We start from the raw sequence: 27,757 nt of genomic DNA on the forward strand, positions 1-27,757 counted from the left end.
TCACTTGCATGGAAACAAGGCTGATTTGGTGACCCCCCAATCTCCTCACCCACCCTGTGGGTGTCACCCATTGCCAGCCCTCAGATTGCAGGGCCGAAGGGAAACTGAGGCACGCCTGAGGCTGACCTCTCTGCCCGAGGTGCTCACCAGGGACCAGGCGTCAGGGTGAGGGCTTTGGACACAGTTCCTGCAGGTCGGAGGCCCCCGGAGGCTCAGACCTGACATTCTGCTCTCAAGCAGTTTCCCCTCTCTGCCCCTTCAGCCATCAACCCCCACTACAGTCCCCCCGCTTCCTGCTCGTCGTCCTTGGGAGAACACGCCCATCCCCGTGGCCTCGGGGCGGGGATGCGGAGCCGGGCTCTCTCCGAGGGAGAAATGACCGCGTACGAGCAAGCAGGGAGGAGGCAAGACCCCTTCAAAGCCATTCGGGTCTCCCCAACCCCGGAGCCCCCCTAACAGTGCCCAGCCCCCGCTGGGGGGGATGTGTGCGGGAGCAGCAGTTCAAGGCGGGGCCGCTGCTGTCGCGACAGAGCCGGGTTGCGAACAGCGGGAGGACCGAGCTGACCCACCCGAGCCCATGCGGAGCCCGCCCCCCGGCAGAGCTCCCGGGGGCAGCCGCCAGTGGGGCGGAGGATGGAGGGATGCAGGGGAGGGAGGATGGGAGGGAGGAAGGAATAGATCCCGCTCCCAAAATCAATGATTTATCGGGATTTCATAGCGGGGAAAAGGCGAGGGCAGGGCTGGGGAGAGGTAGGGGGAAAACAGACCCCCACGTCGAGAAGAAAGTGCAGAGGGGAGAGTGGGCTCCCCGTTACTGCACCTTTCCGGGGGGTTCAAACCTTGAGGAGGAAGATTAGGAGGACGGTCCCATTTCGGGAACCTCGTGCCCCCATTTAAGCCTTCAAATGCCCCCGAGCCCTTTCTCATTCGCTGGCCGCCCTGCAGAAGGGAACAGCACGCGGCGGGACGGGCTGGGGCGGCGACACAGCCGCGCATCGCCCCCAGAAATACCGCAGTGACCGGGTGGAGAGGGGGGCAGCAGCACGGGGGAAGGCTGCTGGGAGGGCTGGGCTGCGTCCCGAGCCCCGGTTCCCCGTCCACAAGCGCTTCCCAAAGGAGTATATCCCGGACGAGGGCATCCGAGTCCCGCATCTGCCCCGACTGCATCCCCGTCCCTCCAGGGGGTGGGAAACGGGGGCGGAGGGGTGAGAAATGGAGGGCAAGAGGCGAGCAGGGGGTCTGGCTGAAGGCTGCTGCCGAGTGAGAGCGAGTTGTACTCGTTGCTGTGCGGGGAGGGCGTTCGTGCTCGTTATTGTATATTTTGGGGAGGGAGGAAGGGAAGGAGCGGGCTCCGCACCCGCTCCGGGAAGCAGCCGGGTCCGTCCCCGCCGGAGGCTGGCGGTGGGTGGGTGGTGGGATGGGAAAGGGGTGGCGAGGAGGGAGGGGGCAGCCGTGCGGAGGGGGAGGCTGGCAGAAATGCTAATTCCTCCCTTCGCTCTCTCCTCGGCAGCCCCAGTGCCCGCACGGCCCCGCTCCGGCTCGCAGCTCAGCCCGGAGAGGTGCGGAGGGGGGTACGGGTGGGGTCCCCCCAACCTCCGCGCCGCGCCCCTCACCGTCGTGTCCGGCCTGGCGGAGGCTCCTCTGAGAGTCGGGAGGAGGATGCGGAAGACCGGTAACGGCGAGGAAAAGGGCTGCGTGTTGCTTAACGCCACTTAGGAGCGGGTAAGGTGTGGGGTCAGCCCCGGTGCGGCGAGGCGGGAGGTGAAGGGGGGGGTTTGTGGTACAGGGGCGAAAGGGGGGTCAGGGAAAAGGGGAAAATAGGGAACGAGAAAATTAGGGAGAAATGGAGAAGGGAGGGAGAAAAGTAGGGACAGGGAGAGAGAAAAGGCTGAAAGGTGAAAAAAAGAAAAAAGAAAAGCAAAATAAATAATAGGAAAAGGAGGAATTAAAGCAGAGAAGAAAGAAAACGAGATTTAATATTTTCGGGGATGGGGGGAGGGCAAGCTGGTTGGGAAGCCCAATCGAGACAAGAAAAAGAAAGTGAGAAGGGTGGGAAGAGCCAGGGAGGAACCAGAGGAAAGCAGCAGAGAGGAGGGGAAAGGGGAAGCAGGAGGAGAAAGGGTAAGGGGTGAGGTGGAGGGGCAGCGGGGGCCGGGGGGGCCGGACCCAGACAATGGGGCTGGTGGGGAGAGGAGGCAGGAGCCGTGCGAGCCCCCCATGTGTCCCTTGTCAGGGGGAGATGGCCCCGCTGCTGTTCCTGTGGCTGGTGGCCCTGCTTGGCCTGGCCGGGGCGTGCCCCGAGCCCTGCGCTTGCGTGGACAAGTATGCCCACCAGTTCGCCGACTGCGCCTACAAGGACCTTCAAGTGGTGCCCACGGGGCTGCCCTCCAACGTGACGACCCTCAGCCTCTCGGCCAACAAGATCACCTCCCTGCAGCGGCGTTCCTTCGTGGAGGTGACCCAGGTCACCTCACTCTGGCTGGCACACAACGAGATCCGCTCCATCGAGCTCGGGACCTTCGCCATCCTGGTGCAGCTGAAGAACCTCGACATCAGCCACAACCAGATTGTGGATTTCCCCTGGCAGGACCTCTACAACCTCAGTGCCCTCCAGCTGCTCAAGATGAACAATAACCACATGGCTCTGGTGCCTCAGGGAGCTTTCCACACCCTGAAGGATCTCCGATCCCTGCGCATTAACAACAACAAGTTTGCCACCCTTGCAGAGGGTATCTTCGACTCGCTCAGCTCCCTCTCTCACCTGCAGATCTACAACAACCCCTTTGAGTGCTCCTGCAAGCTCCAGTGGTTGAAGAAGTGGATGGACAGCACTCTCATCTCTATCCCTGAGAAGGACTCCATCATCTGTGCGCTCCCGGAGCAGCTCCGAGGAGTGCCGGTGGGGAAGATCCCCGATGTGCAGTGCACCTCACCTACCGTGCAGCTCACCTATTACCCCAACCTGGACACCACGGAGCTCTTTGATGGCTTCACCCTGACGCTGCACTGTGCTGTGACGGGTACCCCACCACCTGAAGTGAGCTGGAAGATCCGCACCTCCAGCCAAACCCTGGAACTCAATGGGAACCCGAAGGAGAGCACCGGGAAGGACCTTCCCAAACAGGACCCTGAGCGCTTCTTGGTCTTCAAGAATGGTACGTTGGTGATCCCCCACCTGAGCAAGCGGGAAGAAGGCACCTACACCTGCCTGGCCACCAACGAAATGGGGAGCAACCAGACCTCGGTCAATGTGGCTGTGGCAGGCACTCAGAAATACCCACTGCAGCCTGGGAGGGACCCGCTGGGAGGCAAAGCACAGCCAGGTGATAAGAAGCCTGGGGCCAAGGGAGCAAAGAACAGTGTGCTCATGCCAGATGACAGAAGCAAACCCCTTGGTCCCACCTGGCAGAGCCAACCATCCATGGCAGCTGAGGTGGAGTCCACGGGAGATGGGCAAGTCCCTTTCCAGCTTCCACCCTTTGAGAAGAAGTGTGGCTCCGTACAAACCAGCAAGTACATTTCCAACCACGCCTTCAATGAGAGTGGTGACTTCAAGCAGCACACTTTTGACCTGGGGGTGATCGCTTTAGATGTGTCAGAGCGCGATGCCCGGGTGCAGCTCACACCCACCTACATGCAGCCCGAGAAGGTCCACCTCAGGATGCTCTACCTGTGCCAGGAGAGCAGGCAGGGCCACGCTTTGGTCCAGTGGTCCAAGATCGAGGAAGGGGTGAACTCATACTGGTTCCAGGGCTTGAACCCTGGCACCAACTACTCTGTGTGTCTCACCTACCTGGGGGAGGACTGCCAGGTCCAAGTGGTCTTCACCACCAAAAAGGAGATCCCCTCGCTCATCATCATCGTGGTTGTGAGCATCTTCTTGCTGGTGCTGGCCACCTTACCGCTAATGGGGGCCACGTGGTGCCACCTCCTCTCCAAGTACCAGGGGAAGACCTACAAGCTCATCATGAAAGCCCAGAACCCGGACCAGATGGAGAAGCACATGGCTGCTGACTTCGATCCCCGTGCCTCCTACCTGGAGTCCGAGAAGAACTTCAATCCCAGCGAAGTGGGTGAAGCAGAGGTGGAGGAAGAAGATGAGGAGGAGGATGACGAAGGAGGCAGATGGAGGGGGAGGAGAGAAGCCGAAGGGGCTCCGGAGCTGGAGCGAGAGGAGAGCGTGGCAGCCAGCTCCATGGTGGAGTCGCAATCCAAAGCCAACGGCGAGGAGTTCGAGGTCCGCTCCGAGTACAGCGACAAGCTGCCGCTGGGCGCCGAAGCCGTCACCATCTCCCAAGAGATCAACGGCAACTACCGGCAGCGCCCCCGCTGAGCCTCCCCGTCCTCCCTCCCGGTCCCCTCCCGGTCCCCACCTCCCCTTCATCCCCCACCCCCGCCTCCCTAGGCACCGCCGCTGCTTCTCTGAGGAACGACCGGAGCATCCTCAGCAATGCCCGCCTGACCTTCCTCCTTCTCCTCTTCCTCCTCCTCCTCCTCAGACGGCAGGTCCCAGGGGAAGGGACTTGGCCCCTGGGATGCTCGGTGCTGGTTGGACGTTTCACCCAGGATTTCGTTTCCGTTTTGGATACTGGAGGTCCCCTCTCTCCCGGCTCGGAGACATCACCGCAACGATTCCCGGTCCCCCGTCCTCCTCCGCTCTTCGTCCGCCCCGTGTTTTCTCTCCCTTTAGAGGCGAAAAACGAAAACGATGAGGAAAAAAAAATGGGTAAAAGAAAAAATTCCGGAATCCCAAAACCTCTTTTTCTTTCTGGATACAGTTCAGTCCCTGGCGGGTCCCTGCCGCTCCGCGGTCCAGTCCCGCCGCTCCCTCGGTCCCTGGTGAGTCCCCTCTGCTCCCCGGTCCGCTTCTGCCGTTCCCCGGTCCGGGCCCGCAGAGCCGCGGTGTGGTCCCTGCCGCTCATCGGCGTTACCCTCCCCACTCCCCTCTCCACGCCACTTCCCGGTGGGTCCCCGCCGGTCCCCTCGGTCCGGTGGGTCCCCGCCGGTAGGTGCCTATCGCACTCAGGTGCATCCCTATTTTCCACGGTGGGTGCTGGAGGTCCCCAGGTGCCGTCCCCCTCTCCGCTGCCCGGTGGGTGCCGGGGCTCCCCGGTGCTCACCCGTTCAGCACCGGAGGAGCTGGACAGCTCCGCACCCCCAGATCGCTCCCCCGGGGTAGCAGCGGCGGCCCGAAACCCCCCCAACCCCCCCGCCTCGGTCCCATCCCGACCCCCCAGCCCGGCGGGACCCCTCGATATGTGTTGGGTAGAGTAGCCTTGTAGCCAAGTGTCTGTGCCGTAGATGGGCCTGTGCTGCCAGTGGGGACCCGGCCCTGGGATGCGAGGGGGTCACCACCACCTCCCCCCCTCACCCCATCCCTCCGGTCCCCGGGAGTCCCGGGACCGGCGATAGCAGCGGGCGCCTTTCTGCGAGCTTCTGTCTGTGAAAGAGTCAATTAAAGGGATTGAAAGTGGAGCCGGGTCTGTGTTTGATGCAGGCGAGCGGGAGGTTGCACCCGGTGTCCCCTCCGGCTCTGCCCCGTACAGAGCCCGATGCAGCCGAGGGGACCACGAGGAGGAGGGAGACGGCGTGGAGACACATCGCCGCAGCTACAGGCAGACCACACACTCTATAAATGTGTACATATCTATTTATACCCGTAGATCATGCTGCACACAGTATATATCTTTTATTTCTGTGTATGCATATTATATATAATTCACACACATACTATATATGCAGCTACACCCTCTATATACACATCTCTGCTGTATACACTCATTTTATACACACACATACACGGTATACGTACAAATAGTTCTATTCTCGCTGTGCACATATTTCATCGACTCTCCGAATTTCGTGTGTATTCAGTCTATATGCACAACAAATAGATGTAAATACAGCAGAGGCATGAAAATATCATAAATCAAATATATCCTATAGTCTGTGGATGCTCTATAAGGTCACTATATAAGAAAACCAAGTATTTTTCCCCAGTACATGCACACACTCTACACACCCCCCGATACTCCTGTAATATGTGTAGGCAGCAAGAATACATACAGTCATACATACAATATATATAAGCTGTGTGTATTTATGCACACACAATATATATGCTCAATATACATACAAACACATGCTAAATACCCACACTGTCCATGTACACGTTTTTTCTCCATGCATGCAAAACCCAACGCTTGCCTCCTGTACACACCTTGTAGGTAGGTACATACGTGACCATATTCGCAACACTGTGCCGGGGGCAGGATGGGGTTAGTGTCACCCCCGTCCCCAAACAATCCCAGAGCAGGGGTGATAAGAAGGTGTCCAGTGGATTTATGCCTCCTCCCCAGCCCTGCATCCCCATCTTGTCCGGGTGATGATTTAAGCCTACAATTACACGGTGAAGATTTAAGGCTGCCTTTGATTGCTTTTCTTATCTGGAGCTACGAAGCCAAATGCCCTCCTAGTGTCCCTGCTTGAGAGAGAGTGTCCCGTTGTCATGTGGGGATGGTCATCCCCTCACCGGCACCCATGGGTGGCCCCTGTTACCCCACCGGTGCCCCTCGCCCTCCCCAAACGCACCCCAGCAGACCCCCCCCCGAACAAACACTCTTCTCCATCCTCCAGAGGATGATTTGCTATTTTAAACCCGGCCTCTGCATCTTTCTCCTGCGGCACGGAGCATGGGGGAGACAGACAAAGCAGGTCTGCAAGCAAAGAGGCAGCAAGCAGCGGGGTGCCCACCCAAACCCCCCAAATCCTGGGAACCCGAGGCTGCTCCACAGCAGCCCAGGTGTTTGCTGCAGCTCTTAAACCCCCCCGTGCCAAGCAGAGAGTCCCCCTTGTACACAAATCCCCTTCTGCGGATTCACTTATAATTGAGTTTCGTGCTTAGAAACATACAAGGAATAGAAAAAGAACAATCGTTTTGGCTTTCATTTAATTAGAGAGTAATAGATTTCCCCACCTAACAGATCTACAGGGAATCTCGCTGTGATGAGCTCCCTCCCGGTGCTGGTTGATGTTGAGATTTGCTTCTTTTTAGGGGGGCACTAATTAGCACCCGGTGCCCAAAGGCATATGAAGGGGTCAGGGATAGAGCCCTGCATCCTCCCACCCGCTCCGTGTTCAGTGGGGGTTTGAAAGGGTTAAAGCATCCGGGATGGCTCAGCCCCTCCTAAGGCATTAACCCTTCTCCAGAGCCTGCCGCCAGCCCGGGGATTGAGCTTGCACCCACTGTCACACACTTACAGTGTCACCTAAAGTGTGTGAAGGCGTCTGGCACCCTTTGTTAGAGACAGCTCCGGGATAAAAAAGCTTTTATCCCCCTCCCATCCAAAATTATCTCTTACCCTGGATCAAAAAACCAAGGGAAGAGAGCATTGCCATGTCGGTATGGTCACCGCAGTGCTGTGAGAGGCTGGTCACAGATGGAGACTGTGGTCCCCATAGAAGGGCTCAGAGCAGCATCTCTCATCTGCTCCATGGGTGTGAGTGGGCAGAATGAGGTCTGGTCCTCTGCAAACACCCCTGTTCTGCAGCCCCCACCGGTTCAGCACCCCAAACCCCTTGCAGAGAGACTCTGCAGATGCTCACAATCTGCTTCACAGCATGGGGGGCCGATGGACCATCCTCCTCCAGCCAGATACAAGCCTGCCCTGCGCCGGGGTGATGAGCACCACCGACGGGGGGAGGACAGGAAGCAACCTCCACACCAGCACACCCAAGAGGGGCAATGCCAGCCCACACAGATGCCTCACAAAGCAGGTCCTGATCCCCCTGGACAAGATGCCTCGCTGACCCGTGTGGCAGCAGCTGGGCTGCAAGCCTGCCTGATGAACTGGTTTAGATTCAAGCTAATCCCCTTCTCCCTTGCACGGCACTATTTTTAACACCAAGTCTGTTCACAGCCTGGCCTCAGCGACGGCTGCGTCAGCACAAGTGTGAAGACAGGGAGCTATGGTTGGGCTACACGGAGCTGAAGCTCTCCTGGGGGCTCCTGCTTCCCTCCCTGCTCCATCTTCATCTTGCTCAGGTTCTGTTCTAAAAAGGAGATGGCTTGCTCTGGGATGGGGCTCCTTGCACCTCTGCAGACCCTCTGCTTCCAAGCTGAGGGAGTCTCACACCAGGTTGCTCCAACCCCAGCCCCACAGCAGGCAGATTTTTTACCAGAGATACCCCAGTTTGGCCAGTGGGAGGGCAGGGAGCAAGGACCTGCTCAGCATCCCAGGTCTGGATGCTTTGCCCACCTCTGTCCAAGTGGTCCTGGAGGCTGGAGGAAGCTTTTATCAGCAGTTAACTGCAGGGTGGAGGAGATGGCTCTGGGTGACATCAGCACTTGTCTACCTTCCCCTTGCACCCTGACAGAGCCTCTGAGACACCTATCCTGTCATACATCCTACTACCCCTGAGATCCCAAAGCCTTTCCCCCTTCTTAGAGGAGACTCCTCAGCCAGAAGCACCCCCCATGCTCTCCTGAAGCCACTCACCCTCTACCGTGTTCCACAGACATCCCCTGCAAGTGGTGGGGGACGAGATGAACCCTGGGATGCAGGGCTTTGGCGGGGGGTGGTGGGGGGCAGAGGTTTGGGTGCTCCCCCCGTTCCGGGGACAAGGAGGGGGGCCGGGCTCCGGGGGAGGCGGGCGGAGGATGGGCCCCGCAGCCGTTTTCCGCCTGCGGTAGTGGGTCTGTGCCATGGAAAACAAAAGGGCCCGTGGGACGGGGAGGGGAGGAGAAGCCCGACGAGGGCCGAGGGAGCCGGCGGTCCCGTTTCCCCCCATTCCAGAGGAGCGAAGGCGAACGGGCTCCATCCCCGAGAAGCTGCCGGTGAAGGGGCCAGGGGAAGGGACCTGAGGGGGCCGGGGTGGGAGCTCCAGGGCCGGGCCGGGGAGGGCAGGAGGGAGGGCTGCGGGGTTATTCACGGCTCTGGTATGAGGCGTGCGGGCCCTGCTCGCACCGCCCCGGGGCAGCCTCGGCCCGGCCGGGCCGCGGGGCAGCGGGAGAGGTAACGGCACCCCCGGGGCGATGCTGGCTGCGGGGACGGGTGAAGGGGGCCTCCGGGAGAACAACCGGCCCTGGGGCTGCCTTGGGACCCCCCCTCTGCATCCCGGTCTTGGTGATGGGGATCTGCCTCTGTCGGGCAGGCTGGGCTTGGAGAGATACGGGGCACCCCAAAATGACACCCACCAGGGGCTTTGAATACAACAGCTAAGCTTGTTCCCCGCTCCAGCACCCCCCCCCCCCCCCCCCCCCCCCCGCCGCCGGGGTCTCACCCATCCATCACCCGCAGAACCCTGTGGGGTCCTTCCCCATCCCTTGAACCCCATGCCTGCGGTGGTTGATCCCTGCAGGACAGGACCCTTTGTGTCCCCTTTTGCCCTCCTCCCCAAGTTGTTGTGTGGGTCTTATTCATCTTCTTCCTTGCCAATAAAATGCCCCCTTCCCACCAACCCCCCTCCCCCCCCCCGCTCTAAATGACAGGGTTTGGGATTGGAAGGAGCAGCAAAACTTGCCTACAAGGCAGAGACAAAGGGGTCTCGCTGCCAGCTCCTCGCTGAGGCGCAGTTAACCTCTTCCCAGTGGGACACAGCTTCCAGAGGCTGGGAACAGAGCTTGCACAGTCTCCTGTGCAAGGCAAGAAGAAGGGGAGTAAGGAGTTAGCTCTGAACTATTTCTCTCTAAAGACTTCCAGTAGCCAGGGACCCCACACTCTCTTGCTAAGAAAAAGCACTCGAGATGCTGGGATTTTTCCATGACATGGAAAAACATGGAGATGGGGGGAGCTAGTTTGAGTTCTGAGAGCGTGATGAAAAGCCCAACAACTTACGGGCTCCAGGGGAGGCAGGCTTAATGGTTTAGGGGAAGGCTGATTGTGAAAGAGCTGTGGTCACTCTGTTTTGCCTCCTTCCAGCCTCAGCAGGGTGAACTTGGAACCCCCAGTTCCCGCTTTTCATCCCCAAACCTGGAGAAACAACATCCAAGGGTTGGATTTCAGCCAGGATTAGAAAGAGGCATTTTCCAGAGAGGGAATGAAATGGTTTATGGGGAATTTCCCTGCTCACATAGGTAGAAGGCTCTGCTTTTGGTGAGGAAATGCCTTCTGCAGCTTAGGGAAGAGTATTTTGAACAGCCTGGGGTTAACCACATGGATGCTTTGCTCTCCTGCTGCTTCCTCTTAGTATTTGGCAAGAAAACACAGATCCCCATCTCGGCTCAACCCGTCCTGTTCATTCCCCCCATCTCTGTTCCCAGGAGGAAGGATGAGGCCCCTGCTCTGCTGCCTCGGGCTGGCTGCGCTCCTGGGGCCCTGCCTGGCCTGTCCCAGCCCCTGTTCCTGCTCCACCAAGAAGAACGGGAGGCTCTTGGCCGAGTGTGCCTACAAGGACCTGCAGGAGGTACCCAAGGGGCTGTCCTCCAATGTGACTATCCTCACCTTGTCAGCCAACAGGATCAGCTGGCTGGGGCAGGCTTCCTTCGCTGAGGTTCCTGAAGTGCAGTCACTGTGGTTGGGCTACAACCAGATCGGGGTGGTGGAGCCAGGGACTTTCGCCTTGTTGCTGCACCTGAAGAACCTGGACCTGAGCCACAACAAGATTGTGGATTTCCCCTGGCAGGACCTCCGCAACCTCAGCGGCCTGCAGATCCTGAAAATGAACAACAACCGCCTGGCCGGGCTGCCCAGGGATGCCTTCCGCTTCCTGAAGGACCTGCGCTCCCTCTGGCTCAATGACAATGAGCTGACCACCCTGGCCGAGGGCACCTTTGACAACCTGCCCTCCTTGTCCCAGCTTCAGATCTTCAACAACCCCTTTAACTGCTCCTGCAAGGTCTTCTGGCTGAAGAAGTGGACTGAGAACACCTCTGTGTCCATCACCAAGGGAGGGTCTACCCTGTGCGTGGCTCCCGGCAGGATGAAGGGCAGGGCGGTGACGGACATCCCTGATCACCACTGCGTTGCACCCTCGGTGCAGCTCACCTACCTGTCCAACCTGGATAACACGGTCATGTATGACGGCCTGACGCTGACCCTGCACTGCAGCGTGGCAGGCAGCCCTCCGCCGGAGATCAGGTGGAAGATCCAGACCTCCAGCCGCCGTGTTGAGATCAACGGGCCCAACGTGGCACGGGATGGAAACGTCAAGCAGAGCCAAGAGCACTTCCTGGTCTTCAAGAATGGCACCATGGCCATTCCCAACTTCAGCAAGCAGGATGAAGGCATCTATACCTGCCTCGCTGTCAATGACGTGGGAACACGGGATGTCTCGGTCAATGTGGCCTTGGCTGGGTCGGAGAATCCAGCTGAGGAACTGCTCCGAGATGACCCCCATGCTGGCCACCCTGGGGGCAGGAGCTGCTACAAGGGGGATGAATTAGATCCTTCTGGCACTGGAGAAAAGCTGGTGATCGTTTACCACATGCCGAGGGAGTCCAAGAGCAGGGCTGGAGGAGCAGAGCCCCAGGTCCAGCTGGGGACCCTCCTGCTGGCTTTGGGCATCGCACTCTGCTGTTAAAGGGGGGAGAAGGAAACGGTGCCTTGGGGGTCCCCCTCTTTCTGTAGCATTTATCTTCACGTAGTGCCATGCCTTTGCTGAGCTTCTGGGAACTGCGGGAGGTCAGGAATCACAGGGGGCCAAGACTCAGGCCCAGGGTTGGTAGTTCCACCCCTCCTTAGATGGAGGGTCAGGGCTGGGCTTTGTTCACTGAGAGCTTCAAACAAGCTCAGGTGATGCAGAGCAGATCCACACTGTGCTGCTGCGTTCAGGCCTCCAAACCTGCCACCTCCCGACTGCCTCCCTCCTGAGACCAAAGCAGGATTAAAGTCCATCATCAACAGGGCGACCATCACCCATCCCCAGAGCCCACCTCCACCAGCAGCAATGAGATTTGACCAGGGAGAGCATCTCTGGTCCAGCAGCACCAAAGATGACATCCCTGCTGTGACCGGCACGCTGGTCCATGGCTGGCCAGGCACATCCTTCCTACCACCAACCTCACTTGAAGCACCAGGAGCAGAAGGACCAGTCTGAGAGTAGGGAAATAGCTTGGACATGAGGTCCTGGGGGCCCAGGGGACATAGCTCTGAGGGACACAGGTATGGTGGTGCTTTGTAGGCAGGATGAGTATAGCAGGACAAGCTGGATGGAGCTGTGGGCTTGGATGAGGCCAATTTATGGAGAAGGAGAAGCTGTCCCACAGGCTTCAATCCTGTGGGAGCACAAAGAACACCCACTGGCTGGGTGCTGGGAGCACCCAGAGTGTCTGCACCCTCCCTGCAAGTTGCAGGATCAGGCCCTGCCTCCTTCAGTACCTTTCCCAGATGTGATGCAGCTCATTTCCTCCCTTCCCATTTGCCTTTCACTGCTGAAGCCTGTGGTCCAAACTCCTGCTCTGGGCTGGACCCACCGAGCTGACCTGCACCAGCTCCAGTCCCAGCAGGGAGGGATGGAGCTCAAAGAGACCAGAACAATGTCCCAGCATTCCTCTTTGATGGGAAACTGAGCACGGACTGCATGATGGAATGGGAGGAAGAAAGATTGGGAAAACCCAGATGACAGAAAGAGAAACTGAGCTGACCTGTAAGGCATAAACAAACTCCTTAAGTGCTTTAGCATTCCCACATGGGACATATATACCATACCTGGCTGCCCAGGGTGCTGGGAAACTCTTTGTCTCCTGGTGGGGGGGGCTGAGCATATCCATTGCCCCTACCCCAAGGCACAGGTAGTCCAGCTCTTGTGTCTTCTGCCAGTGCTCACCTGCGGGAGCTGTATGGATGCCTGAAGCCCTCTTGCCTTGTAACCAAAGCTGTATAGACAGCAATAAATACTGGTTGTTGTTTTCTAAACTGGTTGTGCTGCCTCTGTGCATCCCAAATCCAGCACATCCCGGGTACCACAGTGAATAGAATTCCAGATTGGTTTGGGTTGGAGGGACCTTAAAGCTCATCCAGTTCCAACCCCTGCCACAGGCAGGGATCCCTTCCACTGGAGCAGCTTGCTCCAAGCCCCTGTGTCCAACCTGGCCTTGAACACTGCCAGGGATGGGGCAGCCACAGCTTCTCTGGGCACCCTGTGCCAGCGCCTCAGCACCCTCACAGGAAAGAAGAGCTTCTGCCTAAGAGCTCATCTCAGTCTCCCCCCTGTTCTGGCAGGTTCAAGCCATTCCCCTTGGCCTGTCCCTACAGGCCCTTGTCCCAAGCCCCTCTCCAGGTTTCCTGCAGCCCCTTTAGGCACTGGAGCTGCTCTCAGGTCTCCCCTTCAGGAGCCTTCTCTTGTCCAGGCTGCCCCAGCACAGCTCTCTCAGCCTGGCTCCAGAGCAGAGCTGCTCCAGCCCTTGCAGCATCTCTCCACTCCACCAGCACACTGAAGCTGGGTCCTATTGAGCTTCTCCTGAACCAGCATCCCCAAGTCCTTCTCTCTATCATCCCCAACCCTCTTTGCTCAGGGGGCACCCAATTCCCCCCCCCCCCCCAGATCCCCAAAGCCCTCCCACAATGACCCTGGAGGAAGGATACACTTATAGAACACCTCAAGACCCTTCGTTCCTGCCTGCAGCAGGCAGGGGAAGGCAGGAACGCGGAAACCAGCTGCAAACCAGGCTCAAGCCTGCTCACAGGCTCTGCAGCCTCACCAGTGGGTGTCCGGGCAGCCTGCAGGGTTAAGGAAGGAGCAGCCGAAGAGCTGCCGATCGTCAGCACAGCCCGGGTACGGTGCCGAGGGCTCCGTGGGGGTCCCGAGGCAGAACCAGGCTCTGATGCTAACAATCAGGCACATGTTTTTCCCATTACAGGCAGAAAGGATGGAAAACATCGCAGCCCCAGTGAGAGTTTTGGTTTTGTTTCAGAGGATACAGCTTTGAACATGAGTTTTATCACAGCCGGGTTACTCCCTTCCCTGTCTGCCTGGGAATATGGGGGTACAGGAGCTTATTCCTGCAGCCTCAGCTGGCAACAGGGTTTGGGGCCTGGGATAAGGATGAAAGCAGTAAGATTGTCTCTGCCTGCCTTGCCAGTCTGCTGCTCCCCCTGCTTTGGTGGTGCATGGCTGTTTTGGCACCAGAAAGGTGAATTCCTTTACTGCCACCAAGTTCACCCATGGATTTATGGCAAACCGTATGTGATGTTGAGCATCATTCATTTATAACAGAGCACCCTGCTGCATGCCTCCGGATTAGATGCTGCAGGTGATGCTGCACTTGGCGTCACCATCCTGACCCCCCAGCCACCAGCTCACTCAAGCCCAGGATGCCACCACAACCCCCATCATCTCCTCTGCATCCCTCACATTTGCAAAGCCACAGCATGACCCAGCCCTAAGTCTGCAGTCCCACAGGGGCAGTTTTCCATGAAAGGCTGTTTTTGCAATGGGATCATCTCCCTGAACCACCTCACCATCAGCTCAGGGGTTGGGTGGAGAGGACTGCAGATGCAGAGGCAGAGCTATTGATGCTGAGGGTTTAGAGAAGGGAAGTGAGGCCACCACCACGAAGAGAAGATCAGTTCACCCCCAGGGCATTGCTTATGTCAAAGAAGGGAAAGAAAACAAGCAAATCAGAGAAGGCCCCTCCTGCCAAGACATCTCCAGGAAGCCTTGGGCAGGGCTGTGTAAACAGATGCTGAAATCCAGCTCCACCCATGGCCAGGAGCTGCCAAAGGTTTTAGGGATTACCAAGGCTGCCTCCAAAGCCCCCGCGGCTGGAGATGGGATGGGCTGCAAGGGGAAAGTGCAGCCTCTGCCCTGGGGCATCACTTCAGCCTGATACACACAGGACATCCAGCACTGCATCTCTCCTGCACTCACAGGGTGAAGCCCAGGGGAATCAGTAGGAACTGCCCCTTGGGATCCTGCTGTCTTAAGAAGAAAACAGGCCTGGAATGCCACCGCTGTCACCCAGGTTGGTGATGATGTGCTGTGTGCCAGGCAGTGCTCAAATCTGATCAGAAGAGTGTGGGTTTAATCCTGTTTGATTAGCAGGCAGGGGATGTGACAGGGGTTTGTGCATCCGAGCACACCGGCTGGCCCTTGGGGCAGCTCCAGATGAAGGCAGGGACTCATCCCCCCTCTTTGCTAGGATAGAAAGGCAGCAGGGTTAGGCTGCTGGGGAAAAGGATGGTGCCCACCCAGCTTCAGTGGGGTGGGGAGATGCCAGGACACCTCCCAAGGACCCTGCTTGGGCTGATGCCAGGCATCCTTCCAGCCAACGAAGGCAGGGTTAAGGGACACATCATGGGAGGAGGTGATCTGGCACCGCCTTGGACACCTACCTTTGGTGCTTCAGTTACTATATGTCCAGTTTCAGTGCACATCCTTCATGGGAGTCATGGGTTAGGGCCAAAAGTTTTGATGGGAAAGCAAACTGAGCAGCCTTGCATTAGATTCCCTGAGGTCAGGATCAGCTTCGGTGCCATCACCCCTAGGTCAAGCAGATCTACCACAAAGCCCCTGCTGAGCAAAGTGAGACCCAAACATCACCCAGAGACAACCCCCCCTGTCCGGTCTGGTTTATTTGGGCATGGACACCAAGCACACCCAAGCATAGTAATGAGGTATGTGTTTTATTCACCTTCCTCGCCTCGGCAGGGCCAAGTGAGGTGTAAAACTGCTTTCTATGGGTTCAAGCACGGCTCACTTGGAGGGGCACCAGCCCCGGGGAACTGCTGGCTTGGAACAAAACAAGGAGTGGCAGCAAGAGGCACCAGGTCAGGAGTTATAGGGAGCAGAACCCAACGGGGACTGCAACCTCATAGCCTGGAGAGGATGGGGTTTCAGCCTTCACAAAACTGGGGCGGAAAGGAGTTCCAGGGTCAAGTAAGGGGAACCAGGATCAGAAATGAAAGGAAGCTGGGGCTGGGGTTGGCAGTAGGGACCTTCTCCATGGGGACACCACACTGAGATGGGGGTAGTTCCTCATGTTCAGTCTGGATGAGGACTCTTCTCCCTCTCTCCTTTCTCCCCTGGTGCTGGGGACTGGTCCCAGCCGTGCCATGTGTCAGAAAGGCAACTGTTGAGAACTGGTGGGCTCATTGCAGGAGTGACTCCTAAGATGTTTAGATGGCTGAAGGGTTCAGCTTGCCTCCTCAGCCCTTCTCCATCCAGGTCAGGCTTGGACGTGATCCATTTGTCCTCACCTCTGGACCATGGTAGTGGCTCAACATGGACCTAGAGCTACAAACCAGCCCCCATCACTGCTGGGGAGAGGAAGGAGGTGCCCAAAGCTCCCACCAGCGCAGGAGGAGAGTCAATGGGAGATGGGGATGGGATGGAGTGTGCATGGGAGGCAGAGAGAGGAGGGGGGGGGACTCTGGAGGTCAGGGCTCGGGGGTGCTGAGCTGGGTGCCGTTGGCTGTGGGGTCGCAGAGGGCGGTTTTCCTGCAGGCAGTCAGCGAGGGGTTGTGGAGGAGGGTGTAAGCCAACCACCAGCGGGCTCGGCTCTGCTTGAACCGGGCTCTGCTCAGAGGCGCCTGCTTGTGCTGCATCAGCTGGATGCCTGTGAGGAGATGGGAGAAGGAACAACTTCAGCCCCAGCTCCCCCTCCCTCCCATCTACACCCATAGGAGCCATATCGTGCCCTTGCACATCAGAGGGACAGGAGCAGCTGCTAGGATGGAGATGATCACATGCAACAGCCACAACCTCAATGGTCCCTCTACCCATAGGCACCATCAGCATCTCTAGAGGAGCAGCAAACCCCACCACGATGATGCTGCTCCATGGTGCTGCCATGCATCACCCCAGATGGGCAGGGGAAGGTCTCACCTTCTTCCACATTGCTGGCCCGGAGCCCCGATGGCCCCTCGGGCCTGGCCAGCTGGAGAAGCAGCAAGCAGAAGGCTTTCATCACCGGGTGGGACTGGCTGACCTCAATCTTCAGATAGTGGCAGTAAGTGTGGTAGCCTGTGGGGACACAGCCCATAGTGAATGAGGGTTACGGGGCCAGGCTTCTTTGTTCTCACCTCCCTCCTGCCCTGGAGCAGAGGGGAGGGTTATTTGCTGGGCTCCATCTCTGCCCAATGTCTCTGCCAGAGATGCTTTATCTCCAGAGCTGCTCCCAAAATACCAGCAGGAAAAGCAGAGGAAAGGAGGAGAACACTGGGGCTGTTCAGCCTGGTGAAGAGAAGCTGCGTGGAGACCTCAGAGCAGCTTCCAGTGTCTGAAGGGGGCTACAAGGATGCTGACTCTTCATCAGTCCCTGACTCTTCATCAGGGACTGGAGCAATAGGACAAGGGAAGATGGGTTCAAACTGAAACAGGGGAGTTCAGGTTGGAGATAAGGCAGAAGCTCTTCCCTGTGAGGGTGCTGAGGCGCTGGCACAGGGTGCCCAGAGAAGCTGTGGCTGCCCCATCCCTGGCAGTGTTCAAGGCCAGGTTGGACAGAGCCTTGGGCAACAAGCAGTCATCCCTGCCCATGGCAGGGGCTTGGAACTGGATGATCTTAAGGTCTTTTCCAACCCAAACCATTCCCTGATCCTGTGTTCCTTCCCTGCTGCCTTCAGCACAGGAGAGATGAGAGTCCACTAGCCATGGGAACAGGGTCTGGCACTGCTGAAGCCCAGGGAACCCCAGAAGAGCATCACACACCCATGGGGATGGATAGAAAAGCAGGACCAAGCAGGCATCAGAAGCTCTGGTTGTGCCCCCTGCCCATCTCTGAGCACAGGCAGTTTGAAGCTCCACTCAATGCAAGCATCTCCAGGTGATGGAGAAGCCCCCAGTGCCCCCATGTTCAGAGGTGCTGCAGAGGGACCCCTCCATGCCCTACCTGGGTCAAAGGTCTCCACACCCCGGTTCAGCAGGCTGATGTCCAACTGGCAGAAATGGATGGAGTTATAAAGGCCGGATATGAGCATCCTCCAGAGCCCAGCCAGGACGCCCACCAGCACGTTGATGGGGAAGAGCAGGTAGGTGGCTATGTACAGAGCTCGCCTGCAGGCAGAGGAGGAGGAGTAAGGAACACAAACACCATGGGATGGGAAGCACGGCCCTTCCCTGCCAGAGGAACCGCTGGCCAAAACAAGCTTCCCTCCCTCATCAGCAGACACAGGCCCCATCTGAGGTGTCTCCATCCCATGGAGAGAAGCAAACACCCTTCCAGGCACTTGGAGAAGGGACAGCCTGATGCACGGTCGGGGAGCTCAGCTTCCAGCACACATAGGGTCTCAATTTCTCCTTGAAGACTTAGAAATCAGCCAAAGCATGAGTGTGGTGGTTTGGGATGAGTGACACTCGCCCCTGTGGAAGCTGGAATAGCCTACAGCAGCCTCACTGTGGAGGTGGTGGACATCCCTTGGCTGGACACCCAGATCCTGATCTTCAGCTTAAGGAGACAGCTTAGGCAGTGACACCATGTACAAGGGTTCACATCTGCCGGCAGCATCTGAACTGGTCCAGCTGATCCTGAGGGATCTGGACTTCCCCCAAGGCTTGCAAATGGGGGTGGTGGAGCATGGCATAGATTTCATCCAGTTCACCTCACTGAAATCAAGGCTGTCAATGGACCATGGCCCTCTAAAGGATCTAAAGAAGCCTCTCTGGGAACATGGAGCCACTTGCACCCCCCAAACCTACAGGTTTCCCCCTTGAGCTTGTGGCACAGAGGACACCACAACACCAGGGACAGATGCAAACCCAGCACAGCCCCATGCCCTGGAGCTGGGGAGGGTTCAGCTCTGCCCCAGGGACCTCACCATGCCCGTACCTGTTGGTGAGCTCCTTCCGGAGGGGATGCTGCTCCAGGAACTGGTAGTGAGCTGCCAGGTTCTGCACGATGACAGCAACCACCAGGGTCAACCAGAAGGGCCTGGGTGGGAGGGAAGAGGCTAAGAGGAAGGCCCCAAGCATGAGGCACCATTCCAAGCAGCAGAAACCTCCAGCAAAGCTGAAAGAGCCCAAGATAGAGCCTCCCCTTGACAGAGCATCTCACACCGTGGCCATGGCACCCACTTGGGTCTTCCACCCCTCCCCGAGGGCTGTGAGCACCCACCACATGTTCTGAATGATCCTGAAGAGGTAACTGTCAGTGCCCGACTGGAGGGGGATGACGAAGAGGAAGGTGAACCCCACAGAGCAGATGAAGAAGATCACTTGCTGGATGAGGAGACCTGGGAGGGAGACACGAGGAGAGGATGGCGAAGCAGAGGATGGAAGTTCTTGCTTTTATTCCCCAACCTATGCTCGTCGCTGATCATCATTTTAATCCCATAGAAAGCCTGCGAGATCCTTCCCTGCCTGCCCTGCTCCCAACACATGGGATTTAATTACACATTCAGCCTCTCTTATCACTCCCCCCATTATCCCTGCTGAGAAGAAGCATCACTCAGTGCTGCAACTCTGCTGCCTCATCACAGAAATCAGCCTGAGCTCTGATTTCAGATCATAAATCACACCCAGATCAGCAGCTGTTGCTGCTCCTTGCTTGAGCTCGTGCTTCACCTCCGTTGCTTGGCTTTAATGACTTGACAGCCAAGACCTTTAAGCAGTAGGCAGATGCATGGTGACACGGTGAGATGCAGCCAGCACAGCACAGCACTGAGTGCTGGGGGGCCAAAGGAAAGCTGCTCTGTGCTGGCAAAGGGGTGCAAGGAGCTCCTGGGGTGCTCCTACCTCCACACTGATCTCTGCAATCTGCCTCTGAGATAGGTCTGGTTTTGCAAGGGGTGATCACCAACAGGCCTGGTGGGCCCCCCTGTCCTTCCATCACCACCTTGGACCCTCAGATTGCCCCTGGGGTGCTGAGATGGTTGGATGTTGTGCATGTATCACTGCCTAGCATCACCTCCCATGGGGCAGAGAGGCCTTAAAATGGCTCCAGACCATGGTGGAGTGAAGATTTCTACCCCTTTGGATGTCCTTCCTTCATCCCTGGGGTGTCAAAACCAGGGACACCCTGGCTGTGCTGGGGAAGGTGCACAGCGAGGAGCATCTGGGATGTGAAGACTGGGAGCGCAGGAGACAGACAGTCCCTTGCATGAGATGCTGTGACAGCTTCTCAAATCAAAATAGCTGGGTTTGAGCCAAAACACGTCACCATCCCCCCCCCTTCCCTTTTTAACTCCCAACCATTTGGTGTTCAGCATGGTCCTTCCTGCAGGACAGATTGTGTTTGGGGAAAGAGGAACAAAAGCCTCTCTACAGCTGGCCCTTTGTGAAATGGGACAAGAAAGGGGGACAAGATGCTCAAACACTGGGTACAATGTGCAAGGTGGGAGTCCACCCCTCATCCACCCACCCCATCCTGCCCCACCACCCTTTACCCAGGCAGGCGAAAGCTGTCTGGAAGCTGGCAAAGCTCATCCAGCAGACGATGGCTTGTCGGGATGGGCGGAGGATATGGGCTTTGTAGAAGACATCCAGCACTGCTCCTTGGTAGAGAGCCTTCAGGTTGCTCCTGGGGAGACAGCCAAGCTGCATCCTGGCTTGGTGGGAAGGGGAAGAGGAGCAAGGACACCGTACCTGTGCATCACCAGCGTCCTCAGGAGCATGGTGCAGGTCAGCAGGCAGCACAGCACCAGCGAGCAGATGTAGCACACTGCAGAGGAGCAGGGAGAGGTGATGGGCTATGGCTCTGACTGTCCATGCCATAGGATTTGACTGCCAAACCTATCTTAGGAGCATGGCAGGGCGCCAAATGATGGATGTGCCCAAGCCTCAGTTTCTCTCCCTCTCTTTTTTGTGACACAGGGATCTCCATCTCCCAGGTTTGTTGGTGGGGCAGTGAAAGGAAGGGGAAAGACAAGCAGCCAGGGAAAATAAAGCAGTTGGGTTAGCTCAGTGCTGGAAAAGCTGTAATAAGCAGGCAGTGAGATGGAGAAAGCCAAGGAGATGCTGCGGGGTAAAAGCAAGAGGGAGAAGGGAGGTTTGGTAGGAGAAGTGGAGATGTCAGAGGGGAAAAAGAGGATGAGAGGGATTTGGTGACTTGGGAAAAGACTCAAAAGCCTCCCTCGAAGTTGGTGGTACACCAAGGTACACCATGGAGGGAAGGGGCACCCCTGCCATCCCCACATCCCCCTCCAGGGTCATCTGCTTGATTCCAGCACATCTCAAAGCCTGCAGCCGAAGGGCAGCATCTGCAGCGCATCCCTGCCTTGGCACCAGGCATCCGCAGCTGCTTTCATGTCTGCACGGCTGCGGCTTCAGCAGCTGGGTTCAACTCCCCCTGGAAGCTCTTCCATCAGCATCCAGCTTCCTGGACCACCCTCTGGGCTGGAAACCTCCCTGGTACATTCGTAAATCCTCCAGAAACCACCTCTGGATGCAGGGCCCGGCTGGGAACCAACCTTCCAGTGACCACAGGTAGTACTTGACAGTCCTGAGCTCCTTCTCCATGTCACCGGGGACAGCAGGGCTCTCCGAGGGCACCAAGCCAAACTGGACCAACAGCACCACAATGTCCTTCGTCATTCCTGCCCGGATGATCTGGATGGTGGGGATGACGGCTACCAGGAGCAGGAGGGCGACCTGTGAGGGAGCAGTGCCACGTGAGCCCCCGGTCACGGCATCCCATTGCTGAGCCATCGCCTTGGCTTAAGGACTTAAGGCTGCCTGAGCCCTGGAAGCACTCGGGCAATTGCCATGAGGGATGGTAATGCCTCAAGGCATGCTAATACTATTCCATAGCCAAAAGTGTGGTGTGACAATGTCCCCGAGGCTCCTCTGCCTCAAGAGGACACAGCCGACAAGGAAGGGAGGGAGTTCTGCTTGGCATTTAACCATTGGCATCACCTGGTAGACAGCGATCATGGCTGTGGTTATGGACAGGATGAGCTTCAACGGGATCCTGAAACCTGTAAGGAAGAATTGGAGAGGAGCTGGGATGTGGGATCACTGGGAAAGAGTGGAGCAGGCTGCAGGTCCACCTAAACCAGCAGCCAAAGCAAACACCCTGGTGAGAGCACTGGGACAGAGTGGTCAAGCAGTAATTGGGATTTCTCCAGAGCGATTCCATGAGGATATAGCTGGGAGCAGTGTCTCTGTACTCCATAGTCCCTTGAAACCTGGTCCCAGAATGCAGGCTCATGCTGCATGGGGAGCCATGTCCCTCAGGGTGCCACCTTCTGGGACAGCTCCTGCTCCTCCCATGGTGAAGATTTTATCCCCTTATCACATCTTTATCAAGCACCAGGCTGCACTCAGCACAACCCACACCTGAACCTCACTGCTTGAACCCACCCATACCCCATGGTGGGGTCCCTTGCTCCCCACCCCAGAGCACAGCAGTGTGTGCACAGCCAGGACATGGCTGCTTTGGGGAAGGAGCTGGGAAAGGCATTTGCTGTCCAGGGAATGGGATGCAGGCCGTGTGGGGAGCCCTCGCCACAGCCAACCTTCCTCGGGAGCGTAGATGTAGGAGCGTAAGTACATCTGCAGCCTGGACAGGAGGCTCTCCTCAAGCTTTGCGGAGCTGCAGGAGGAAGAGGAGGGTGAGAAACGTGTTCCTTGGGAGCAGGGAGCGACTCTGCCCCCGCTGTGAATCACTGACGGGGCAATGGTATGGGAATCGCTGTGGGCAATGGGAATTGCTATGGCAATGCTATGTTATCCTTACCTCCCCTTGGGAGGGCGTTTGGACAGGACAGCTTTCAGGTACTTCTTGTAATAACCTCCTCCAGGCACCTTCAGGAAGCAGCAATCAGTTGCCTGCTCTGAGCACAGGGAGTGTGCTCACAGTGAGCAGAGAGAGGTGACTCTCTTCGGGGGGACCAGAGCATCTGTGTCCCATCTAGCAGCCATCTCCTGCCCCAGCCATACACACGATGCCCCACAGCACCCTCTGTTGCAGGAGTCCGTCACCCACAGGGATGATGGATTCCCAGCCATAATGAACATGTTGGAATGGTGCTGGCAGCAAATCTTCCAGTATCACAGAAGGTGGAAGTGAACGTGCCTTGTTCCCATCAGCAAAGCAACCCAAATGCAGGCACAGCAGTAGGACAGCTGAAACCCCCCCATTACCATCAGCCAGCTCCCAGCAAGGGCCTGGGGTCACTTCAGTCCACACTAGGGCTGGCTGCTTATTCTGAAGTAGGTTTTTCCTCCTCTCTTCCCAACAAAGCCCCGGCATTTCCCAAAGGACTGGGGATTATCCAGTGTCCCGGGAAAACAAGGCAACCCCAGTCCCGGCCTGAACAGGATGTATTGATGCTTTAAGCCTCTTGTACTAAGGAGTTTACTCCAAAGATGGATTTTCCACTCCCTCTTCAAATCCAAGGAGATAAAAAGAGCCGCCACCCCTGCCATCAAAAGAGGGATGGAGGGGAGGCAGCTTCCAGTGCTGGACCAAAGCGGGGACCACATGGCCTGGGAGCACCCAGTTCTCCCAGTCCCGAGGCAGGCAGAGAGCCTGTGGGGCAGGGGAACCCCCAAAACCATGCAGGTCCATCAGAGGGCTCTCCCATTCATCCCCACCAAGTCACCCCATAGATCTGCGTTACCTCCTTATCCAAGGTCTCTTTCTGCCCGGTGAAGCTCTTGATGAGCAGGGCTGGATACCAAAGGCTTAAGAGCACAAGGCAGAGGATGATGGGGATGTAAGAGAGTGTGGAGTAGTACCTGTATATCTGGGGAGAAGCAGAGGTGTCACCATCCCACTCCAGTCCTGGGCGGGTGATCCCTTAATGTCCCTTTAAGGAGGTGATGGGAAAGCCTTGGCCACAGCAGCCTCCTTGCTCCTTCCCCAGGCAGTGGGACCCATACCTTTGGTGACTGGGGACAATCCACCTTCTGCCAGATGTGGACCACACAGTGGCACCAGGAGAGCAGGCAGCCCATGAGGTAGCTGGCCTTGTGCCGGACAGTGGCACAGGCCATCAGGGGGTAGTAGAAGGCAGGGTAGTAAAGCAAAGCCAGGATCTTCCAGTACTCTGGATGAGAGGAGAGAGAGCAAAACAGGCAAGAAGCAGCGCTGTCAGTAGGGACCAGGGGGAACAGGCTGCTCAGGGCGACAGCCAACACTTCACACCTCATGGGTGGGGAAGAGCATGATGCTCACAGAGCAGGAGGGTGCTGGCCTTACCCCGTGTGCTCTGGGAGGAGTGGGTGATGAGCGGCAGAGGGTCAGTGTCCAAGACCAGCACGCACAGGGAGGAGAAGAGGATGCCGAACACTGCAGCCACCAGCCCGCGGTTGCCTTCCTCCTCCAGGAAGTTGGCTGGGCTGCAAGGCAAGGAAGGAATGAGCCTTCCACCAGGTCATGGGCACCCTGTCCCCACCATCCTCTGCCCCAGGGCTGCTTCAGGGCCCATGCTGCACCTCAACATCCCTCCACCCACTTGGCTGTGGGGTGATGGGGACCCTGGGGACAAGATACCTGAGCAGTCCTGGGACACCATTCCAGCAGCTCTGGTGGAGACACCTGCGCTTCACCAGCAAGGACAAGCCCAGGAGCACGGCCAGCTGCCAGAAACCCAACCGAGGGAGCAATAAATACATGAAGTGGTAACTGGGGAGCATTTGGAGATGCTGCGATGCAATGGGAGCCTCCAGAGAGACACCACCTCCACCCAACAACCTCTATCCAGCCATGGTTGAAGCAAGGCAGGTGCTTTTCAACCTGCTCTGATGAGTTACAGGCTCTGACACCTCAGCGGGACCATGCTATAGAAATAAATTGAAGCTTTCTACTGACTACAGTCTGGGGATGCTCGAGTCCCGTGTTAGAGCAGTCCAGCTCAGCCTGAAGAGCCCAGACCTGATATATGGGAGTAGATGGGCATGACTCAAACTGGGGGGGGGGGGGGGAGGGGGCAGCAAATACAACATCAGGGCAAATAAGTCATCCCATGGGATATGGCAAGTACTTACAGAGATGGGTGCCATGCAGATGTGATACAGTCTGGGAGAAATGGTGGGGTCACAGTCTGGGATTACACTGGGAAATATGCTACAAAGGGGAAAAAGCCAATCATGTGCTGATGTATTTAGCCCCAAAAGGACAAAGCAAAGATGCAGCAGGGATTTCTGTCTGCTGGCCAGAAGGGGCAAACCTCCAAAGATCTGGGTTACACAAGCAGGGCTGAAGTCACCCTCACAAGATAATTCATGATCAAGCAAGCAATAGAGATAACCCCAGGAGCAGCCCCAAGCTGATCCCCACAGGGTCTGGGTAACTTCCTTCCACAAACAGGGATACTGAAGCCCAACAGGAGATCAGCAAGGAAGGACAAAGCCCAGTTTACCTCTTTTATGCTCATTTCCATCCTAGCTCTGCCTTTTCAAGTGACACAGCCTGCACAGAGCAGTTCCTGCTACCTAATGCACTGCACTTTTAAACACCAGCTGGGAGGCTGAAGACCCCTTGTAGGGTGTTTCAGCGCCTTTCCCATGGGATAGGGACCAGCCCCAGAGCTGTGGGACATCAGAGGCGATGGGAACCTGGGGTTGGTGGTGCTGCATCCAGCACCGCATCCCCAGCCAGCCAAGGCCAAGCAGATGTGCCAGGCTTTGCTTTATTTATTCCCTCTCTGGCCTCCACAGCATCCCTTAATCTCTGCAGTGCTGCAGCCCTGCTGCTCTCCCAAGGCCAGCAGGGACTGTGCTGGCTGCAAATCCCTGTGCCAGGGAGCTGGACATCCTGAGCCCCATAACACACAGTGCGGGAGCCCACACGAGCCCTCATGCCCATGGGGTGGGCAGAGACAGGAGCAAGGCTGCAGGGAAGGGTCTGAGAGTGGAATGAGGATTTCTCCGCCATCCTATATCCAAGGCTGGTCCCAGCCTGCCAGTAAAGGCTGTACAGGACCAGCTGACATTAGCAAACCTCCGATTTCAGGCTTCTTTTCCTTGCCCTTGGATAGAGCAGAAAATTCCTGATGTCCAAAATATCCCAGCTCTGGAAATTGGGGACACACACCCACAACATTGCGAGGACAGGGACACCGAACCCCTTTTTATGCTTCAGCACCTAAATCCAGAGCACAATGTGGAAGACTAAGGGTGAGGAGGATCCCTTTGAGCTGGTCACCCCTGGGATCTCCTCCTGCTGGCCCTCTGGGCTGGGTACCAGTCAATTGAGGGGTATAAAAATCACTCAGAGAGGATTAGATCAACAGAGGGACAATAGGTGCCGACAGATGTGCCTTGGGATGCCCAGCTTCACATTGGATAGATCACCCTGCTGCTCCATGCTTCAGTTTCCCCTCCCTATAGCACTTCCTTTGTTCTTGATAAGGATATGAAGTGCCAGGTCCTTGCTGTGAGATTGGGCCCTGGGTTCCCATCCCTTGGGCGAGCACCCATAAAGAAATGAACCAATTCTAGGTGGCCCAAATAAGCCTTTTCCATCACCTCCCTCTCTCCCAGGCATAAATGCTGGGACTGGTGCTCAGGGGACGTTACTCCACACAAAGGGGATGCAGCAGCTGGGCAGGAGGCTGGCTGCTGCCCAGGGTGACCCAGCAGGGACAAGGGGCACTTGGTACCAACCGGCAGGGCTGGACACTTACTCATCCTGTGGCACGGCTGGTTCCATGGTTTCATAGATGTACCAGTCAGAAGCGAGGTCATCAGTGCTGGCCAAGCTGCTGTCCAGATGAGCATCCTGCATCCCACCAGAGCTGTTGGCTGCCATGGCTGTCTCCTTCCTCCCTCTTCAGGCTGGAGAGAGATGGGGAGAGGCAGCTGGAGGCAAGGTGAGTCCTCCTGGGTTCTTGGAAATGAAGGGATGGAGGCGCTAAGCCAAGAGGCTTTATCTCCTCGGGTCACTCCTGCAGACAGGGAGGGAGCAGGGACTGGGAGCCTTCCAAATCCAGCCGTGCCTCCAAGGATCCAGCTTTTATCTGGACTCAGAGGGAGGCAGAAGGGATGAGCCCCCCTTCCCCAAGTGCTCCGGGCACACCTCATAGTCCCGGCGGCTCCCTGCCCGCCGCGGGATGCTGATAGACTGGGAGCCTTTGTTTGGGTTGCGGAGCAGCCTTTATGCCAACGGCTCTGAAACCAGCTCAAGGGTCAAGTGTGGGGCTCGGCGACACAGGCTGGTAAAGGAAGGACGAGATCTCCCAGCCGTGACCTGTGTCTCCAGTGTCCCTCTGTGCCACAACAGCCCCCAGCCCCAGGAGGAAGCCTCAGCCCCATCCCTGTGCAGCAAGGAGAAGGAAGGAGGCTTTGTTGCGGTGCCAGAGCCAACAAGCTCTCCTCTCTCCTTCTCCCCACTATTCTTTGATGACTTTGGCTCAGACAGCCCCACACCCTCTGTTCTGTCCCAGAGCTACACCACACAAGCTGCAGCGTGCCCATCTACCATTGCTATGGGAAAGGCCGTGCCCAAAAGTGTCCCCAAGTGCCAGGCAGTGATGCTCAGAGTAGCCTGCAAGCCTCAGGAGCCAGCCCAGGGCCTGGGGACACCTGATCCCGCAGCACAGGGACATCTCCAACACCCCCAGGGTTGCTCTGAGGGGATGGGTAGGAGATGGATGGCTGAGCCAGCAGCTCTGCTCCGGGCTGCTGTTTGTACAGCTGGTATTCACTGCGGACCATGATGGATACAGCACATCAGCTTCAAAGAGATTCCCTGAACCAAGACTGTGGCCCTGCAGGCAGCCCTGTCTCCAGACAGACAAATGGCACTCACCACCATGGCCCTACTGCCCTGTGATCTGATGCTCCACTGGGGATCATGTCCCCAGCCAGGCTCTGGCACCCCTCCAGGGACTCTCTCTAGGTCAGAACATGAGACCTGGGACCTTCACCTTCCTTCCCATAGGGGCAAAACTCAACTCGACAGCAGGTATCCCTTATGCCAGCATTTGGTCCATGACCA

At 57.3% G+C, this 27,757-nt stretch overlaps 3 protein-coding genes across 3 annotated transcripts; 2 read left to right on the forward strand and 1 right to left on the reverse strand.

Moving 5' to 3' along the window:
• The first annotated feature begins 1,503 nt into the window (after positions 1-1,503).
• On the forward strand, positions 1,504-5,475 carry ISLR2 (immunoglobulin superfamily containing leucine rich repeat 2). The gene is made up of 2 exons (XM_034066490.1): positions 1,504-1,722; positions 2,234-5,475. The coding sequence occupies exon 2, from the start codon at positions 2,240-2,242 to the stop codon at positions 4,331-4,333; it is 2,094 nt and encodes a 697-aa protein (XP_033922381.1). The 5' UTR covers positions 1,504-1,722; positions 2,234-2,239; the 3' UTR covers positions 4,334-5,475.
• Positions 5,476-8,712: 3,237 nt separating this feature from the next.
• LOC117436699 (immunoglobulin superfamily containing leucine-rich repeat protein-like) lies at positions 8,713-12,854 on the forward strand. The gene is made up of 2 exons (XM_034066424.1): positions 8,713-8,836; positions 10,262-12,854. Exon 2 carries the CDS (start codon positions 10,270-10,272, stop codon positions 11,518-11,520), a length of 1,251 nt encoding a protein of 416 aa, XP_033922315.1. The 5' UTR covers positions 8,713-8,836; positions 10,262-10,269; the 3' UTR covers positions 11,521-12,854.
• A 3,462-nt stretch (positions 12,855-16,316) lies between these two features.
• On the reverse strand, positions 16,317-26,569 carry STRA6 (signaling receptor and transporter of retinol STRA6). Its single transcript, XM_005145778.4, has 17 exons — positions 26,445-26,569; positions 24,805-24,883; positions 24,311-24,396; positions 24,017-24,156; positions 23,698-23,864; positions 23,436-23,561; positions 22,550-22,617; positions 22,329-22,405; positions 21,727-21,788; positions 21,282-21,462; positions 20,458-20,533; positions 20,259-20,392; positions 18,989-19,106; positions 18,704-18,805; positions 17,768-17,931; positions 16,765-16,902; positions 16,317-16,495 (listed from the first exon to the last, which is right to left on the reverse strand). The coding sequence occupies exons 1-17, from the start codon at positions 26,567-26,569 to the stop codon at positions 16,317-16,319; spliced, it is 2,022 nt and encodes a 673-aa protein (XP_005145835.4).
• Between the last annotated feature and the right edge of the window lie 1,188 nt (positions 26,570-27,757).

The sequence above is a fragment of the Melopsittacus undulatus genome, chromosome 9 (genome assembly GCF_012275295.1).
Source record: "Melopsittacus undulatus isolate bMelUnd1 chromosome 9, bMelUnd1.mat.Z, whole genome shotgun sequence".
In the NCBI taxonomy this organism is placed as follows: domain Eukaryota; kingdom Metazoa; phylum Chordata; class Aves; order Psittaciformes; family Psittaculidae; genus Melopsittacus; species Melopsittacus undulatus.